This window comes from Emys orbicularis, chromosome 1, assembly GCF_028017835.1.
Source record: "Emys orbicularis isolate rEmyOrb1 chromosome 1, rEmyOrb1.hap1, whole genome shotgun sequence".
NCBI lineage: Eukaryota > Metazoa > Chordata > Testudines > Emydidae > Emys > Emys orbicularis.
In genome coordinates, this window is record NC_088683.1 from 29,443,117 (window position 1) to 29,464,134 (window position 21,018).

General features: G+C 41.4%; 1 protein-coding gene across 1 annotated transcript in view; it reads left to right on the forward strand.

The window, feature by feature from the left end:
- The window catches only part of KMT2E (lysine methyltransferase 2E (inactive)), a 121,506-nt gene that overhangs the window by 74,510 nt on the left and 25,978 nt on the right, over positions 1–21,018 (forward strand). Inside the window, exons 17-18 of the mRNA XM_065421947.1 lie at positions 9,307–9,471; positions 10,539–10,847. Coding sequence (XP_065278019.1) covers positions 9,307–9,471; positions 10,539–10,847 — 474 coding nt within the window. The remainder of the gene's footprint in view (positions 1–9,306; positions 9,472–10,538; positions 10,848–21,018) is intronic.

Consider the following 21,018-nt stretch of genomic DNA (forward strand, 5'->3'; position numbering starts at 1 on the left):
TGAAATATTTTTGAATGTTTTCTACATTTTCAAATATATTGATTTCAATTACAACACAGAATACAAAGTGTACAGTGTTCACTTTATATTTATTATAAATATTTGCACTGTAAAAAATAAAAGAAATAGTATTTTTCAATTTACCTAATACAAGTACTGTAGTGCAATCTCTTTATATCTTTATCATGAAAGTTGGACTTACAAATGTAGAATTGTGTACAAAAAAAAACTGCATTCAAAAACAAAACAATGTAAAATTTTAGAGCCTACAAGTCCACTCAGTCCTACTTCAGCCAATCGTTCAGACAAACAAGTTTGGTTACAATTTGCAGGAGATAATGTTGCCTGCTTCTTGTTTACAATGCAATCTAAAAGTGAGAACAGGCGTTCGCATGGCACTGTTGTAGACAGCGTTGCAAGATATTTATGGACGGATACGCTAAAGATTCATATGTCCCTTCATGTGTCAACTGCCATTACAGAGGACATGCGTGCATGCTGATGATGGGTTCTGATCAATAACGATCCAAAGCAGAGCGGACTGATGCATGTTCATTTTCATCATCTGAGTTGGATGCCACCAGCAGAAGGTTGATTTTCTTTTTTGGTGGTTCAGGTTCTGTAGTTTCTGCATCAGAGTGTTACTCTTTTAAGACTTCTGAAAGCATGCTCTACACCTTGTCCCTCTCAGATTTTGGATGGCACTTCAGATTTTTAAACCTTGGGTCAAGTGCTGTAGCTATTTTTAGAAATCTCACATTGGTACCTTCTTTGCGTTTCGTCAAATCTGCTGTGAAAGTGTTCTTAAAATGAACATGTGCTGGGTCATCATCTGAGACTGCTATAACATGAAATATATGGCAGAATGCAGCTAAAACAGAAAAGGAGACATACAGTTCTCCCCCAAAGAGTTCAGTCACACATTTAATTAACACTTTTTTTTTTTTTTACGGGCATCATCAGCATGGAAGCATGTCCTCTGGAATGGTGGCCAAAGCATGAAGGGCATACGAGTCTTTAGCATATCTGGCACGTAAATACCTTGCAACGCTGGCTACAAAAGTGCCATGCGGACGCCTGTTCTCCCTTTCAGGTGACATTGTAAATAAGAAGCAGGCAGCATTATCTCCCATAAATGTAAACAAACTTGTTTGTCTTAGCGATTGGCTGAACAGGAAGTAGGACTGAGTGGACTTGTAGGCCCTAAAGTTTTATATTGTTTCTTTTTTAGTGCAGTTATGTAACACAAAATTTCTACATTTGTAAGTTACACTTTCACGATAAGATTGCACTACAGTACTTGTCTAATTAAAAATACTATTTCTTTTCTTTTTTGTAATCAAAAATATAAAGTGAGCACTGTACACTTTGTATTCTGAGTTGCAGTAGAAATCAATATATTTGAAAATGTAGAAAAACATACAAAATATTTAATAAATTTCAATTGGTATTCTATTCCTTAACAGTGTAATTAATCACAATTTTTTTAATCGCGATTAATTTTTTTGAGTTAACTGTGATTAATCAACAGCCCTAATTAAAATATTTGTATTGGTTTTGCACGGGTAAGTATTTTTTTCAGAAACGATGAAGCTGTTTAGCCTGTGGCAAAAATGGCGAATATCAATTTTTTGCAGTATATTAACATAAAATGTTTTCACATCTTATTCTCAATTTTCAGAGTATTTTACAATTGATTATAATAGTTTTCTATATTTTCTATTGAAGTTTGCTGACCAGATCAGTTTCACGCTAAGATTGTGCACCAGTAGTAGTAGATTATGTGCTCATACTTTGTACTGCATAGTGAGTAGATATAAATTTACGTGAAATCCTAATGTAATGCTTCTCCACTTGTAAGCATTTGTACATACAATGTAGCACCTCGTCTGACTGGTAGAAGGTTTTAATTTGTAATTGCCTATGCATGCAGTACTAGCCTTTGAAATATTCTAGAAACTAGTTTTTTAATTCAGTGACACTTACGCACAAGTTTCAGAGTAGCAGCCGTGTTAGTCTGTATCCGCAAAAATAACAGGAGTACTTGTGGCACCTTAGAGACTAACAAATTTATTAGAGCATAAGCTTTCGTGGGCTACAACCCACAAGTCAGTAATAGTGCTAGATGACAATATATAGCTTCGTATTATGAATATGCAAAAGCTATGAAAGAAAGAAGTAGCCTACCAAGAAGTAGTGGAGACAAAGTCCACAAACAAGATCTTGCCTCTGTACTGAAGATGGATGGAGACCATGATACAGCTCTTACCAGCCATGTCATGAAAAGTACGACAAACCTATTTGGGTGCAAATCCCATCCAGTGGATTTTTTTTCCAGCTACCTACTTGAGTGCATGTAACATCAGATGTACAAGAGTCTACTGAAAATAGCAGATGTTGGTGAAAAACAAATGGGGACATTTGTGAGAGGTACACTTGATTCTGATGGGATGCATAGCTTCATCAGCCCAGTCAAGAAATCTGGCATCAGAACATTGCTGACATAGCCAAGAAGACCAAATTTAAGACTGGAACGGGAGGGACAATCACAGCATCCATCAGTCCTGAAATTGTTTTCCACAGAGCCCTGTCCTTAGCAAGATGCAGAGATGATGCTTCAGTGGCAGCTGTTCTTCACCCAATAAGACCTATGCCTGTGTTGTTCTTCCATGCTGATGGAACAATGAGAAGAACAGACACAGCTGAAATAGAGCATCCAGATGGAATATCAGGCTGAAAGATTCCATGAGCTAAGACCATGTAGTAAAGAAACCACAGCGTACTCCTGGGGGAATTCTGTGCACAAATTTTCTGGTCTTTATTCACCCTTCATTTTGAAGTAATAAGTTGATTACCGTTCTATCCTGAAGTGACTGTAAAAACAGCATTGTGAGGCTCTGTTTGTTTTGTTTCATTACTTTCTGAATTAAATTTGCTTGGTCTGCAAGGACTAAACAATTATTTTTAGCTGCCAGCACAGTAAATTTTTCCAAAGATCTAAAAGGAAGACTGTTTTTCTGGCTCATCTACTCAAGTAATATTGTATGTAGTAAAGATCTTTGGATTTGAATTCTGCCATCAGGTACACCTGTGCAACTCAGGTTTTTTATAAGGCTATATGAGTAGGGCCCTACCAAATTCACGGCCATGAAAAACGTGTCACGGACTGTGAAATCTCGTCTCACCCTGTGAAATCTGGTCTTTTGTGTGCTTTTACCCTATACTATACAGATTTCATGGGGAAGACCAGCGTTTCTTAAATTGGGGGTCCTGACCCAAAAAGGAGTTGCATGGGGGTCACAAAGTTATTTTAGGGGGGCTGCAGTATTGCCACCTTTACTTCTGCATTGCCTTCAATGGAGCTATTGGCCAGGTGCCCAGCTCTGAAGACAGCGCCCCGCCAGCAGCAGCACAGAAGTAAGAGTGGCAATACCATACCATGCCATCGTTACTTCTGCGCCGCTGATGGCAGCGGTTCTGCCTTCAGAGCTGGGCTCCTGGCCAGCAGCTGCCGCTCTCCAGTTGCCCAGCTCTGAAGGCAGCACCACCGCCAGCAGCAGTGCAGAAGTAAGGGTAGCAGTACCACAACCCTCCTACAATAACCTTGCAAATCTTTCCCCCATCCTCCCCCCCCGCTCCTTTTTGGGTCAGGACCCCTTCAATTACAACACCATGAAATTTCAGATTTAAATAGCTGAAATCATGAAATTGACTATTTTTAAAAATCCTATAATCATGAAATTGACCAAAATGGACTGTTAATTTGGTAGGGCCCTACATATGAGTATAACTGAGATCAGAATTTGTCCCTACAGTTAGAATCTTCTTAAGTTCTGTGGATTTATGAGCAAGAATAGACTTCTGCTGTCACTCAAAGCTGTGTCTGCTCTTCAATGCTAATAAGTCAATCTTGGTATTTAAACAGATTTTATCCTGAACATCTACAGGGAACAGATTTAATGTGTAAAGAGGTGCCATGTTTACATTCTCTCTGCTGGGAGCTAACAATGTGAAGTGGACTCCTCATCTCCTTAGTACTTTTAGTGTCATAGAATTGTGTGGCAGGATGCATTATCTCTTGGCCTGCATAATCTCCTTTAACTATTCTGATGGGTTTATGATCCTTTCAAGTGTAATATAAGCTTTTGAATGCCAAATTGTTAAGAAACTATATTATAGTTTCAGCTTTAATTACGTTGAGCCTGAATGTATGTCTGCTTCAAAACTGAGTATCTCGGTGCATTAATGCAGACACTATGGGCCTGAGTTTCTAACATGAGAGAGACAGCCCTCAAAGTTTAATATGTAGTTTAACTATATCTGTCAGATATCAGAGGGGTAGCCGTGTTAGTCTGGATCTGTAAAAAGCAACAGAGAGTCCTGTGGCACCTTTAAGACTAACAGATGTATTGGAGCATAAGCTTTCGTGGGTGAATGCCCACTTCGTCGGATGCATCCGACGAAGTGGGCATTCACCCACGAAAGCTTATGCTCCAATACATCTGTTAGTCTTAAAGGTGCCACAGGACTCTCTGTTGCTTTTTATATCTGTCAGAGGGTCCTTTGTTAATTATTATTAGTAGCAGTGTTACTGTAGCACCTGTGGGCCCCAGTCGTGGACCCAGGACCCCATTGTGCTAGGTGTGATACAAACACAGAACAAAGACTATCTCTGCTCCAGAGAACTTAGTCTAAATATAAGGTAGAGACCACAGATGAATGCAATACAAATGGCTGGGGAGTACAAGGAAACAGTGAAACATTATTGGTCATTCATGAAAGGCAATGATCTCAGCACGCCACAGCCTAATTGTTATCCAGTTTTTTGTAGGCATCACGGAAGAGGAGGATAATGAGGTAGCTTTGCAGATGTTTTACAGGGAGCTCCTCCCAAGCATGGGGGGAAGCATGGCAGAAAGCACCAAGGAGCATGTCTGAAAATGTAAGAAGTAGAGACAGGAGATGAGGTAGTTTAAAAATTAGTATTACACCTGGCAATTATAGTCAGTCTGTCTCTTGCCACTGACATCAGGAACTTGGGTTTATCTCCCACCTCTGTCACCTTAACTTCTCTACTGCTTGTGGACTTACTCTCCTTTTATTTAGCTAACGTGTCTTTGTGTATGGGCCCTTCACTAGGTTTTTTGCATCATTTTCTCCATGTGAACTTTGTGGTTTTAAAATTACATTTTGTTTTTATAATACTTTTTCTCTGCTATGTTGCTGTGCAGAAGACTCATGTAAATGGAACACAATGAAATGGACTGTATGCCAAGTATTATAAATGTACAAAGTAAACAATACCAGATTTTCTCTAATATTTAAAGAAACGTTAGCTTTAACGTATGACAGTAATAGGTAAACATTCAGATGAAAGTTGACCCTGTCTTTAACACCACTGACATTTAAAATTGTCTTTGTTAGGGGTCAGTCAGCACCCCACTAATGTTTTTGGAGGCCCTTCATACCTCTGAACTCTTTCAGGCTGTCTGTAGACAAAACTGTTAACCTTGAAAACATGATCAGAGTGTAATCTTCACCACCAAAGCAGCTAGAAACTTTTTTTTTTTAAATGAAGGCTTAGAAACTGGAACATAATTCTGCAGCAAGGAGTGGATGCCACAAAATTACAGAATACACACACAGTTGCTTATGAGAAACACATGAATTAATTCAGTCTAGCTTAGTTAAATGCTGTGGGGTGACGTGGTGAAACAACTCTGTCCAAAATATTTTAATGAAAACACATAGGAGTACAAATATGAAAAGAAAAATATCCCGAACATCAGGAAATGCTTCCTAAAGATATCTATAAACATGAGCAGTAGGCTTCGAGGGAAAATTATGGTGGCCCATTGCTTTAAGGCATTTACCTACATTGGACAAAACACTAGAAAATGTACTATGGAGAGTAATTCTACATTAGCATGGGCATAGTGGACAAGTTGGTCAGATTGGTCTCTTTCTATCACTAACTTCTGCCATTACCTGTTAGGGGTAAATTTGAAGAAATGGGGACTTTGTACCTCATCACTTCCCTCAGCCAGACTTTTTTTTTTAAGTCCCTGAAAGCCAAATTTAAATGACTGATCCACCTCCCACAACTTGAAATACCTACTAAAATTGGAAGTATTAGTATCCTACCAGATTTTTGCTAACATAGCAATGCAAAGTTAGAATATGCATCTGAAAGTATTATATAATCTGTTAATTTTCAGTGTTGCATTATGACATTTGTTAGTAGTTAGCCTTTTGATTTTTCTAGTCATGTTTGCCAAAATGAGGATTATAAAATATGGGTTATGAGGTCTAGTCTCAAACTGTTGCTGTTTTAGCTGGGGAGAAGTAAATATCTTTAGTGCAATTGAAAATTTTTATTATGGAGAAAAAGAATTTCCTTCATAAACTTCTAGTGAGTGCCATGATCTTACCTTGCCTTTGGCTAGGGTCATGAGACAAGTGACATCCTACAAAGGTAATTTTGCTCTGTAGATTGAATACCAGATATATTAAGAGAGGATGAGATCATCTCTCTTAAATCCTTTCAGATTAAAAGAAGGAAGAGATAAAAGGCAATTAAGTCAGTCTAACTCTAAATTAATGAGGAGAAGACTTGTGGTGGCCAGTTAACGGATTATGTTCTATACTGCCTAAATGTAACTTTGTGTTAACAAGTATTTATTGTGCTGCAAAACCACTTCCTTTAGGGTATGACCGAATAGGAATGGTTTAATGTTACATATCTTTGCCTTGCCCAAAAAATCTAAGTGATTATATAGTATTCATATTTGATCTATCATTTCTTCTTAAAAACATTAAATTTCTGTCAGTCTCAGATTTTGAAATGTGTATTCTTTTTCTAAAATATACATTATACCATCAGGTGCTCAATCTTTGCATGGTGAGTTTTATGCAAGTGAACACCATTTGACACTGAATTCTGTTTAAATAGCAACCAAAACGCTATGTTTAGTGGTGTTTCAGGTTACAGCAGGATATGCTCCATCCTCCCATAATCTTAAACAAATTTTAAGATGGTAAAAGATTTTTGCATTTCTTTCCACCTTCATATTGCCTGCAAAGCTATGGATAAGGTACTACTACACTCCATTAGGTTTTCATTTCCATCCCCAATTGATATAAAAAAGCAATATGTAACCCAACTTTATTGAACTTGCATTTTAATGCAAAACTTCTAAGATCTCATATGCTTTATATCAACAGATCAGCACATATGACTGTCTCATATCCCATGCATTTGGGAAGTTATTCTGCCTTAATGCTGCTGAGGCAACTGTTAAAGTTTTGTGTTAGAGTGCAAACTTGAAGTTGCAGTATACAGTGGTGTATGGTGAAGGATTCTTTTTTTTTTTTTTTTTAATTTTTGTCAGGATTGATGTAGTGGCAGATTTGTCATCAAATGAAATATAGCAGATTTGCCTTAGCACACATTTTCCATTATGGCTAAAAAGTTCTGAAATATAGACAACCAAAAGGGGTTAATTTTGAACTGTATTCTATGTCAATTCATTATTCATCAAACCACCATGAAAAAATGCAAGTAGTAACCAAGTTTATATTTATTTTGGTTTTGCCATTTCAATTAGATTTGTACAGAATAAAAGTTTAAAGCTGAACTCTGTATAGCAACTTTAACTATGCTGCAGATAGTGCTGCATAATAATCCCACACAATCAGAATAGAATTAAGTCTAACTACAACTTCATCACCATAATTGCAAATAATATAATAATAATAATTAATAAAAAATATATGGAGATATACCTATCCCATAGAACTGGAAGGGACCCTGAAAGGTCATTGAGTCCAGCCCCCTGCCTTCACTAGCAGGACCAAGTACTGATTTTCCCCCAGATCCCTAGGTGGCCCCCTCAAGGATTGAACTCATAACCATGGGTTTAGCAGGCCAATGCTCAAACCACTGAGCTATCCCACCCTCTGACTCCACCACCTCAACCAAGCTTCACAATCATAATTGCTGTGTACAGTATTAAATTGTTTGTTTAAAACTTATACTGTGGGAGGGATAGCTCAGTGGTTTGAGTATTGGCCTGCTAAACCCAGCGTTGTGAGTTCAATACTTGAGCGGGCCATTTAGGGATGAGGGGCAAAAATCTGTCAGGGACAGTACTTGGTCCTGCTGTGAAGGCAGGGGACTGGACTCAATGACCTTTCAAGGTCCCTTCCAGTTCTATGAGATAGGTATATCTCCATATAATGTGTATGTGTATATATAGTCTTTTGTCTGGCAAAAAAAATTTCCCTGGATCCTAACTCCCCCCCCCCCCCCCCCCGCCACACACACATTTACATTAATTCTTATGGGGAAATTGGAATTGCTTAATATCGTTTTGCTTAAAGTAGCATTTTTTCAGGAGCATAACTACAACGTTAAGCGAGGAGTTACTGTCTTAGTAAAACAGGTGCAGAGCTGGAGCTTTATTTTGCCCCTTTGTTTCACTATTAGGAGCAGCATAGTTATTTGTAAGTGTTCCCTTTCTTTAACATAAAATGTATTTCTCTATTGTGCCCAGTCTTTACTGGAGCAAGATTAATGTTAGTAGTAATAAAAATACCTTGCCATAGGTATGTATGGCCCTTCACAGAAAACGAAAAGACAGGTCCCTGACTCAGAGCTTTTAATCGAAGCATCTGATCCTGTAACTTGTGCATTTACATAAATGGAGCTCTCTGTGGGTGCAAGAGGTCTGTCCATGCACAAGGATCAGGACCTGAATTACTCATGCATTCATACTGAAAATCTAGTTTCTCTGTATGGAAATGTTGGTATATTAACCTAAGGGAACCTATTTTGACATATATATTGTTTTAAATTAAAAATAAAAATAAAATACTGCTTTGGCATACGTAACGTTGAAAAACTCTATGTATTTATTTGTATTGTTCCTGATAAGTAATGTTTATTTTCCTCTGGCCATCAGTTTTGCAGTATTCCCATTGTGAAATTGACTTGGAGCAACATACAAATAATAGCCAGAGGGCTATTTTTTTACATTTCTAGTGTAACTGATTACTGGTAAATGCTTATTTTTAGTATGCTATTGGTTCTAGTCCAAAACAGGAAACCCTACTTTATGCGTGTAAGAATTCTCATGATACTAACAGTCATTGTCTCTGAGCTTTGGCTGAATCTGACCTGCACATGAACACATTATGTATATCATTGTATGGGTTTTTTTAAGCACCTTTTAAAAATCAAAACGTGTGCATTTTGTATATGAAACTGATGTTTGATATCTGATAAATCCTTATTATATCCTTCAGACAAGAGAAGAACGGAAAATGGAAGCTATTCTGCAAGCTTTTGCCAGACTAGAAAAAAGAGAAAAAAGAAGAGAACAGGCTTTGGAAAGAATCAGCACAGCTAAAACGGAGGTTAAATCAGAATGCAAGGAAGCACAGATTATCAGTGACACAGAGTTTATTCAGGTAGCTATCTGTAACTTAAAACAAGTATTAAATATTACCTTCTTAAAAATTAAGTTTGGAATTCAAAATACATTTTTAGTCTAAAACTTTTGAAATCTTAATTCCATATTTTGTTTTTTTGGATTTGACTTCAAATTTTACTAAAATTTGAACAGAGTTTTGACATGACATGGTATATTTTTTAATCTTTCAAGAATATATAAATTAGTATAACCGTAGTTGAAGAACAGCAGTTAAATTAAGAGAGTTTTATATACACACAAGGGTTACATGGAGACTGCATTGGCTAGTAGTTAGAGTTCAAGACGGAGTCAGACTGCACTCTAATCCTAACTCCAAGAGTTTTGTATGGCTTAGTTTGTTATGTCTGATACACATGGTGATCTTCAAAGAGAAAGTACTATAAATATATTAAATATTATGCATGCCATTGTAATTGCTTAGATTTTAAGTAATAACAACTTTGTCAGGTATATGTAAAATAAAAATTCAGTAAATTATAACTCTGCTGTTTGTAACAGCCATGATTAAAAGCATTAATCACCAGTGGGAAATACTTTCCTTGCTGGATAGTACTGCATTCTCTGTATTAAACATTTTGCCTTTCTTTACTATGCAGATACTGTAACAGAGACAAGGAAAAGTCCAAAATATTCACAGTTAACATATTTAAGAGCATTATTTATGTAGCACCAAGGGTGTGCTGGGGCATTGCAGACAAACAAGGGAACAAGGTCCTTGCCCTGAAAGAGATTTATGAGATAAATAGATTCACTATAGACCAATGTAGTTAGAAACTATCAAAGTTCAGCAGAGGAATTACCAAGTCAATTAGACCAGTTGTTTTTCCACTCCAGATTCCTGTTCAACAGTGCCTGATATTTCATATAAACATACAGGAATCCCCATGCACATGTTTGTGTCTTGAGAGGGTATTGGCATTAAATGTTTCCATTTTAAAGCCAGAAACTGTGTTAGTCTTTTAAACCTCTAAGAATGAGGGAAATCAATCTTGTTTTATTTTTAGTCATGTATGTAACTACTTTAGCTGCTATATCTTGTACCAGGAATCAGCAAAAGAGGAAACTGCCACCAAGCCAACCCCTGCCAAAGTTAATAGAGCTAAACAAAGAAAAAGCTTCTCTCGGAGCAGAACACATATTGGACAGCAGCGTAGACGACACAGAACTGTCAGCACGTGTTCAGATATCCAGCCATCTTCTCCAGATGTGGAAGTTGCTTCACAACAGAATGAAGCTGAGAACACTGCACTTGCAGCTGAGCCTGAAACAGAAACTACTATTGCAGAAATAGTTACTGAAACAGAAGCTCCAGCACTTAATAAATGCCCTGCTAAGTATCCTAAAACAAAGAAGGTATGTCTGTCTATAAAAAAGAACATCTATAAAAAGAGGAACACTAAGGAAAAACAAAAAAAAACAAAAAAAAACTTTCTATAAAGATACATACTACACCATGCTATTAACTCCTTGACTTCACTGACATGAACGTCATTGTAGATTTTTGGCATGTCACTGTTGGTAATCTAAGGGACTAAAATAATTAATGGAATTCTACAACAATTTGCTTACAGCTGATAAAATACATTCTTCTTCGAATGCTTGCTCATGTCAATTCCGTTCTAGGGGTGCACGTGCCCACATGCACAGTGATCGGAGATTTTTGCCTTAGCAGTATCCGTAGGGTCGGCAGTGGCACCTCCTCAAGTTCTGCACTCATGCGTCTGTATATCAGGTGCCGCCGACACTACACCCTCTTAATTCCTCCTTACTGCCTGTAGTGCTTAGTGGGAGCGCCTTCCTTTGCATTGCAAGGGATAGCAGTTTCCGTCTATTGTCTTTGAGCCATAGGACCATGTAAATAGTTGTGTTCATAGTAGTTAGTGTTAAGTAGTTAAATGTAGTTAATAGTTAGCAGTTAAGGTCCCAGCGGGGACTTCGCTCCAGGCGGGGTATGCCCCAGTCTCCCGGGTTTAAGCCCTGTGCGGACTGCCACAGGCCTATGCCTGTAAGTGACTCCCCATAGCAGCTGCCTCAAGTGCTTAGGGGAGTCACACATTAGAGACAAGTGCCGAATTTGTAAGAACTTTCGGCCCCGCACACAGAAGGAGCGGGATGTTCGACTTCGGGCTCTCCTTATGGAGTCCATCTGGCCTCCGTGCAGCCCCACCAGGACTCGCTGAGTACGTTGGCCTCAGTGCGCAGTGCACTCTCAGCACCAGGCTCCGCCTGGCACCATTCCCAATTGCCCAAAAAGAAGTCTAAATCCCTGGCACTGAGCAAAAAGGACCATGGGCCATCAAACAAAGGACCTGCTTCAGGCCGCCCAGCCACTCTGGAGCCGCATGCTCACACCCCTCCAGCTGGGGCTCTTAGTCCCGTGAAATGTCCACCACCGACTCCCGGGAGTGGCCTGGGTAACAAAACCCTGGCAGCACTGACGCCTTCACAGGCTCTCCTGGTGCCGAGAGAACATAAGCCTATGCCGCCAACGCAGCATGTGCCCCAGGAACCGGCAAAGGCTCCCCACGAGGGCAAGCCAGCCGCTAAGACTCCTCGGGGCAGTGGAGTGCCGCCGATCCTCCGAGACGAAGCAGTGCTCTCCACCTCCGTGCTGCAGGTCACCAGAACCGCAGCCTGGACGCCGTGGGGCTCCTCAGTCACCAACGTGGATTGTCCAGAGCAAGATGCCGGTCGCTGTATTACCGATGCCACTCACCCTCCTGCAGATAATCTTATATGTGCAGGTCTGAATTATGGAAGTTCTCCCCATTGTGTCTCCAATTTCCCCAGCAGCAGTCCCCTTGATACCGGCACCGATCATCTCGCTGCGGACACTGGTCCCTGTCAACAGCCCCACCGTGGTCACTGGAAGGGAATTCCTCTGGCACGGAAGCCCAGTTCAGCCCCTCACCTAGGCTGCACCAGCGCGAATGGGCACTCGAGGCTGCATCAACATTGACTGCACCAACTTAGCAGCATGGCCAGTGGCAGGTGGAGTGGCCTTATTGGGGCACATGGGGAATGCCGGTTGTGGCGATGCTCCCTTCTACCACTCATTGGCCACCTCCTCAGAGCAGCAGCTGGTGCCACCAATGGCACGCTCATTGGTTGGAGCAGAGGGAATGGTGCCCACCCCAAGCCTCCTTCCCCCACGGGGGAAGATGACCCGGAACCTCCCCTGGCACTGCAATCATCGTCCTCGTCCTTGGATGAGGCGGTTGTGGGACCCTTGAGGGCAAGCCCACCAGACAATTTCAAAGAACATCAGGCCCTGCTGCGTCGGGTGGCCAAGAACTTGGGCCTGGAGGCAGAGGAAATGGCTGAGCAGATGGACGCCTTGTTTAACGTCCTGTCAGCCTCCACCCCTACCCGTCTTGACCTACTGGTGCATGACGGTGTCCTTAAGATTGCCAAGGGTCTCTGGTAAACTCTGTCCTTCCTCCCTCCCACTTCAAAGAGGGCTGAAAAGCATTTTGTCCCAGCCAAGGGGTTCGAGTACCTCTGTACCCACCCTCCCTAGGCTCGCTGGTGGTCTCTGTGGCCAATGAAAGAGACAAACAGGGGCATACCAGTTTGACTCCCAAAAATAAAGAGGCCAAACAGTTGGATCTGTTTGGGAGAAAGATTTATTCGATGGCCAGTTTGCGGTTCTGGGTGCGAACCATCAGGCCCTCTTGGGCTGTTACAAATTTAACTTATGGGACTCCCTTCATAAGTTCAAAGAGTCCCTTCCACAGGAGTTGGCCCAAGAATTTGGCACCCTGGTGGTGGAGGGCACTGCGGCTGCCAGGTGCTCCCTCCAGTTGGCGTGGGATGCGGTGGACTCGGCAGCCAGGGTGGTCACGTTTGCGGTGGTGATTAGGCACATCTCCTGGCTTCAGACTGCAGGTCTCTTCCAGGAAATGCAAACCTCCATCCAAGACCTCCCGTTTGATGTGAACAGTCTCCTTTCAGATCAGATTGATGCAAGGCTGCATGGGCTGAAGGACACCAGGGCCACCTTCGCTTGCTGGGAATGCACACACCGCAGTCTGCGAGGAAGCAGTTCTGGCCGCCCCGTCGCCTAAGCCTTGGCAGTCTCGCCAGGGGCCTGCAAGAAGAAGGGACAGAGATGCTGGTTTCAGCCGCTCTCACCCCTCTTCCTCCCGCTCACCTGTGCAGCCCGGTCTGGCAAAACACTGCGGGGGCCGGATGTGCTTGTTTTGAGGGTGTGGTCAAGAGCGATGCCCCAGTCACCGTCCAGGATCCATCCCGCTCTTTCCTCAAGCGCCTGCATTCCTTCCGTTCGGCCTGGTCCCAAGTCACCTCGCACCGTTTGGTGCTGTACATAGTGTCTCACGGTTACACCTGCAATTTTCGGTGTAACTGTGAGACCTTCTGGAGCTGTGACACCTCAACAAGGCTTTCAAAAGTTGAGGTTTTGCATGGTCTCCCTGGCCTCCATGATCCCCTCCCTGGAACTGGGAGACCGATACGCTGCCCTCGACTTGAAGGACACCTATTTCCACATCTCCATATTCCAAGGTCACGTGTGTTTCCTCCGGTTTATAGTGGGTGAACGCCATTTCCAATTTACGGTGCTCCCCTTTGGTGTCTCATCAGCCACAAGGGATTTTACCAAATATGTGGGGCTGTTGGCCGCTTACCTCAGACGTCGAGGGGTCCAGGTCTTCCCATATGTCGACAACTGGCTCATCAAAGGCAGGTCCCGGAACCAAGTGCAGAGACGCCTCGATCTGGTGCGTTCCAGTTGCCACGACCTGGGCCTGTTGATAAATGAGAAAAAAATTCACCTTAAGGCCGGTCCAATTCATAGAGTTCATTGGAGTGGTTCTCAACTCCATGGAAGCCCAGAACCTTCCTCCCGGAGGCGCGTTTTCAGGCCATGTCTGATCTGATATCCTATGTGAGGAGCTGCCCGCTCACCACAGCTCACACCTGTCTGCGGTTGTTAGGCCACATGGCTGCTGGTATCTATGTGGTCACTCTTGCTCGGCTCCACCTCCCTCCATCTCCATCCTTTGCAAGCATGTCTGGTGTCAGTCTACACCCCTAACAGACATGATCTAGACTGGGTGGTCAGGGTGCCAGATCAAATCCTGTCGTCCCTGGATTGTTGCTTGGACGCTGGGTCGATGTTGCAGGGAGTCCCTTTTGTGACCCTGTCCCCGTTGTTGACCCTGGTCTCTGATGCTTCAGACCGGGGCTGGGGAGCCCACCTGGGCGAGCTGAGCACCCAGGGCTGATGGGGGTGGGACAATCTGGCCCTCCACATCGTCAGGGAGCTCAGAGCGGTTCGCCTGGCCTGCCAGGCCTTCTTGCCCCACCTGAGGGGCAAGGTCGTGCAAGTCCTCACGGACAGTACCGCCGCGATGTAGTACATCAACAGACAGGGCGGAGCCAGGTCATCAGCCCTCTGCCAAGAAGCTCTCAACCTTTGGCACTTCTGTGTGCGGCATGCCATTCATCTGGTAGCCGCGCACCTGCCTGGCACCAAGAATGTGCTAGCAGATCGCCTTGGCAGAACCTTCTCGTCTCGCTACAAGTGGTCGCTCCAGCTGGAGGCAGCCAGTATGATCTTCTGAAAGTGGGGAACTCCCCAGGTGGACTTGTTCGCGTCCTGCCAAAACAGAAAACACCATGTGTTCTGTTCGCTCGAGGGGGTGGTTCCCTGTCAGATGCTTTCCTACTTCTGTGGTCGGGGCCCTGATGTACGCCTTCCCACCAGTGTCGTTGATCCACAGAGTCCTAGTGAAAATCAAGCGGGACAGGGCGAGGGTTATCCTGATAGCTCCCGAGTGGCGTCGCCAGCACTGGTTCGGCATGCTGCTAGACCTTTCAGTAGCTGAGCCGCTGCAACTCCCTCTGTGGCCGGACCTGCTGTCTTAGTATCACAGCAGTCTCCTGCACCAGAACCTGGAGGCGCTGTACTTGACAGTGTGGCTGCTGCGTGGCTAACTGCGGATGAGTGGGCATACTCGATCCAAATGCAACTGATCTTGTTAGGTAGCAGAAAGCCCTCCACCAGAGCGACCTATCAGGCAAAGTGGAAAAGGTTTATGTGCTGGGCCTTGGATCAGTGTGTCTGGGTCGAACAGGCCTTCCTGCAGGTGATCCTGGACTATCTCCTGCACCTCAAGCTCCAAGGCTTGTCACTGTTGTCAATCAGGGTCCACCTGGTTGCTATTTCGGCTTTCCAGCCTCCATCCCAAGGCAGGTCAATCTTCGCTCATGACCTGAAGGCCCGATTTCTGAAAGGTCTGGAGAGTCTTTACCTTCACGTCTGGGATCCGGTCCCTCCCTGGGATTTGAACCTTGTGCTGTCGAGGCTCATGGGACCTCCATTTGAGCCTCTGGCTTCCTGTTCTCTTTTCCTTCTCTCCTGAAAGGTGGCATTCCTGATGGCAATTACATCCACCCGCAGAGTGTCTGAGCTCAGGGCGCTTATGTCAGAGCCGCTCTATACGGTGTTCTACAAGGCTAAACTCCAGTTGCAGCCGCAGCCAGCATTCCTGCACAAGATAGTTTCCCAGTTTCATACCAGCAAGGACATTTTCTTATCGGTCTTCTTTCCGAAGCCCCATAGTTCTAAAGAGGCGTGCAGGTTATACGCCCCGGATGTCTGGAGGGCGCTGGCCTTTTATATCGACAGGACACGGCCTTTCCGTAAGTCAACGCAACTGTTCGTTGCTGTGGCAGACAGGAAGAAAGGTCGTCCAGTGTCTGCTCAGAGGATTTAGTCCTGGATCACAGCCTGCATCCGATACTAATACGAGTTTCCGAGTGTGCTTCCACCGATGATAGTCAAGGCGCACTCGACTAGAGCGCAAGAGTCATCAGTGGCCTTCTTGGCTCGGGTGCTGATCCAAGAGATCTGTAGAGCTGCTACCTGGTCGTCTGTCCACATGTTTACATCCCGTTATGTGCTGACCCAGCAGACCTGGGATGATGCTGGCTTCAGCAGAACAGTGCTGCAAGCTGCCAAACCGTGAATTCCAAGCCCACCTCCATTGGCACTGCTTGTGAGTCACTTAGAATGGAATTGACATGAGCAAGCACTCGAAGAAGAAAAAACGGTTACCTACCTTTTGTAATTGTTGGTCTTCGAGATGTGTTGCTCATGTCCATTCCATTATTTGCCCTCTTTCCCCTCTGTTGGAGTTGCTGGTAAGAAGGAACCAAGAGGGCGTAGAGTCGGAGATGCCTGATATTCCAACGCATGAGCGTGGCACTCAAGGGGGCGCCGCTGCTGACCCTGCGGATACCGCTAAGGCAAAAATCTCTGACTACTGTGCACGTGGGTGCATGCACACCTTGAATGGAATGGACATGAGCAACACATCATGAGAACACATCTTATGAAAGGTAGGTAACCATTTTTTCTTTGCATTTACAAAATTTCTGAAGTACATTTTCCAGAATAATTCTGGAGTTCATGTTTGCTAATCACATTTCTTTGCACATGCATCTAAATATTACATATAAGAAATCTGTTAAAAGAAAATTACTTAGATTGCAAAGTCAAGCAATCAAAGTTTAATAAATAAAAAGGAGACTTATTTTATGTTCTACTTTGTTATAAGATTTAACTTGTTTTTAACTTTAACTGTTTGTGCCAGGATGTTTTGATTTATTGGTTGTTTTTTTGTTGTTGTTGTTCTCTTTTGCTGAGAAGGCTGGCTTTCAAGTTGGCTAAATTTAAAAGATCTCAAGAAAAATTAAACACTTGAAAATATTAGGAATACTGTTCAAAGGAACTTCCATTTTTTATATAAGCATGTTGCATATAACCTGTAAAGATATCCTACAGCACTAATTAAAATAGCTTTCAAAATATCTTGCACTGTGAAAGATAAGAATTCTCTAAACAACTTGTGCAGCATGTTCAAAATTTAAAGAAAATATTCTTTATAATTAAGCCCCTTCGTTTTCAGTTTAAACCAATTTTTACTGAAAAATTCCCGGGTTTTACAGAAAGTATTCAGTTTTTTTCTGATTTTCACCCTACTTTTGTATCATTCAAATATATAAAAATAACTTGTTTTATTAGGAAAATACAATACATTGCATGAGATATATGTATTACAATAATACATTAGTCTGTGTATATATATGCAAAGCTGCCTGTTGAAATAAGGCTATGCATTAATCTAGAAGATACATACCATAAACAAACAAGCACGCACCCAAGCTCTGAAGTGCATGTGCCTCTGAATGTACTGATGAATCTCACACCCACCACATATACATTTCAAGCTGTTTGCAGATAACAGTTTAAAGATTTGACACACTAAAATGGGAAGAAAATGAAAATCTGTATCCGAATACATTTGAGAACAAGGAAGTATTCGAAAGTGTTTTGTTTTTTTTAAGGGAGAAAAGGATGAAGTTGAGTTTATGCGCTGCAAATGGTGTGGCCCAATTATTAAATGCAAATATTTATAGGCTAATAGTTCGAAGTCTACAACAGTAAACTGTTTATTCAAATGAAAAGTTTTATTTGGGGATTAGAGATGTATTGTTTTCTTAAACTCAGAGGTGGCATTATGTTTTGAGTTCTGTTTTAGTTTTGCAGCAGACCACATCGATGAACGGAATTCAAAGCATTAATCTACTGAATACTTTTTCCCCCATGTCTTTCCGTCCACCAAAATAAACCCCAATATTTATGCAGAATAATTATTAATAGTTTTTGCACTGATTTTCACCGGGTTTTTTTGTTGTGGTAATAAAGACTGATAAATTCTTGTGAAAAATTAAATAAAATAAAAAACTGAAAACGAAGAGCTCTATTTATAATATAAATGTGGAAGAAAATAATGCTAGAGTAGTTTCAGTATTTTGACACCATTAGTAAACAACTGCAAAAATTCAGTTAACTTGCATTATTTAATAAGGTATCTTTTTACCCTTCCACACATCACAAAACCAAAGCATAGCAATGAAGCGGTATATCCTAAACCCCTAGGAATATTTTTGCTCTGCTTACCTTAGATGCCTACCTTTTAAATCACTTTTTAGCTCCTATTGTGAGGGAAAGCTAGAAGCTATTGGTTATCTTCTCTGTTTGTGACCTAAAGCTTAAAGGAGTAAAAAGACACCTGAGAAGTCTTAAGAAAACTCAATGACTGAAACTAGAGCCTCCATTTGCCACTCCATAATATTCTAGATGTCCTTTCTCAAACTCCTTTACTGTCTCATTGTGGGAAGGGTGGATACAAATTTTGGATTTTTCTTATTTAAATTGTGTTTTTATTTAAATTAAATACTTACCTGTTTTAAAAAATAACTGTTTAAAATAAATTTAAAATAGACAAGCTATGGTAAACCCTAAATGTAGTATAATTTGCTAAAATCCTTTAAATAAAAAATATGCCGCAAAAATGAGCTGCCCTCAAATTTTAGTGAGTTAAAGGGTACTTTTAAAAAATTATATAAATTAGGGAGAAAACACATCTTTAACTTTTGAGGTCAACTCAAGCATTATAAATATGTTGCCGTGTCCTGTAATGCATTAAGTACTTCTCTTTTCAGTCTTTAAAATGGAGATAATGCTGGGTATTTACATTTTCCCAAATGTAAGTACTTCCAGTTTCTGTTGTTCAAAGAAGTTTTTGCCCTAATTACTTTTGGTTTCAGTTTAGCTAACAGATGAAGAACGAATATTTTCTTCATGTGGATGGAGTAGTTCATTCAAAGTTGAAAAATAGATTGGAAGTTGAAAAAGCAGGAAAGCTTATTTTCCTTTTCCAATAAGTGAATAAAAACCAGGTGGGAGAAGATAAGATCTACTAATTCTAAAATTTGAAGAACATGGGTCCAAATTTTCAAAGCTACTTAGGTGGCTAAAGATGCAGCAGATAGGTGCCATGTAGGATTTTCAAATGTGCCCCAGCGGGCACTCCAGTGGTGACCAGAGACAGTTAATGCTCCTGTGGTTTAATAAATCAGTTAATTCATCAAAACTTGTTTTGTAATTAGAATTTTTTTCTAATGTATTCAGTACATTTGAGTATCAGGGGGTAGTCCTGTTAATCTGTATCCACAAAAACAACGAGGAGTTCAGTGGTATCTTAAAGACCAATAGATTTATTTGGGCATAAGCTTTCATGGGCAAATAAATCTGCTAGTCTTTAAGGTGCACTGGACTCCTCGTTGTTTTTTTAGTACATTTAAGGAATTTTCAACTAATAAAAACAATTTTTAAATGCTGTTTTGTACACTTTTAATTGAATTCCAATTTCTGTCCGGATGCAGTTTGACATAAATCCTGAGTAAAAGATTATCATCTAGTAAATAAGAAATGTGCCATTTGTCATGTTCCAATATAAAAATATGTAAATATTAAGAATCTGAATAATGCATGTTAAATTATGTAATTGATTATATAAACACATGTAGATATACTATATCTTGGTTAGCAAAAAGGAATACCATATTTAGTGCAACATCTATATTTGTTTGCAAAACAACATGTTTTAGTGGTTATCCCATCCGATGAGAAGGAACCTTTCTTTAGCAAAATAACAAAGTACAAATGCAAAACAAGATTAAAATCAGTTATTTAAATTAAGGTTTTCTACTTGCTGATTTAAATCATGATTAAAATAGGTGAGTTGATTCTTGGGGGATCAGAGACTTTGATTTTATTAAAAAAAGCATTTTGGTGTAAGTCTAAATGACATGATAGCTAAAATGCTGGTGGGTGGTCCACACCAGCATTTCACCCCATTTCAACAGTTCTGGTGTATAAGTAGCAGTAGAAAATTTTAGGAGAAAAAGTGTAGTTTAGGCATAGCCCACTGAGGGCTATAACAGTGACATATCGTACCTTAGGGTACGTCTATACTTACCTGCTGGTTCGGCGGTAAGCAATCGATCTTCTGGGATCGATTTATCGCGTCTTGTCTAGACGCGATAAATCGATCCCGGAAGTGCTCGCTGTCGACGCCGGTAATCCTGCTCCGCGAGAGGAGTAGGCGGAGTCGACGGGGGAGCCTGCCTGCCACGTGTGGACCCGCGGTAAATACCTTTAAGTTCGAACTAAGATACTTCGACTTCAGCTACGTTATTCACGTAGCTGAAGTTGCGTATCTTAGTTCGAACTGGGGGCTTAGTGTGGACCAGCCCTTACTGGGGAGTGAGAACCAAAAATCCTACTTGACTGAACATAAGAATGGCCATACTAGGTCAGACCAAAGGTCCATCTAGCCCAGTATCTTGTCTTCTGACACTGGCGAATGCCAGGTGCCCCAGAGGGAATGAACAGAACAGGTAATCATCATGTGATCCATCCCTGTCACCCATTCCCAGCTTCTGACAAACAGAGGCTTGAGACGCCATCCCTACCCATCCTGGCTAATAACCATTGATGGACCTATCCTGTATGAATTTATCTAGTTCTTTTTTGAAAACAGCTTTTATTGCAAGCATATACTTAAGCATTCTGATTAGTGGTTGGGCCACCCAGTGATTAAAGTGAGTTGAAAAATTTGTCGATTTTTTTTTTTTTTTTTAATTTAAA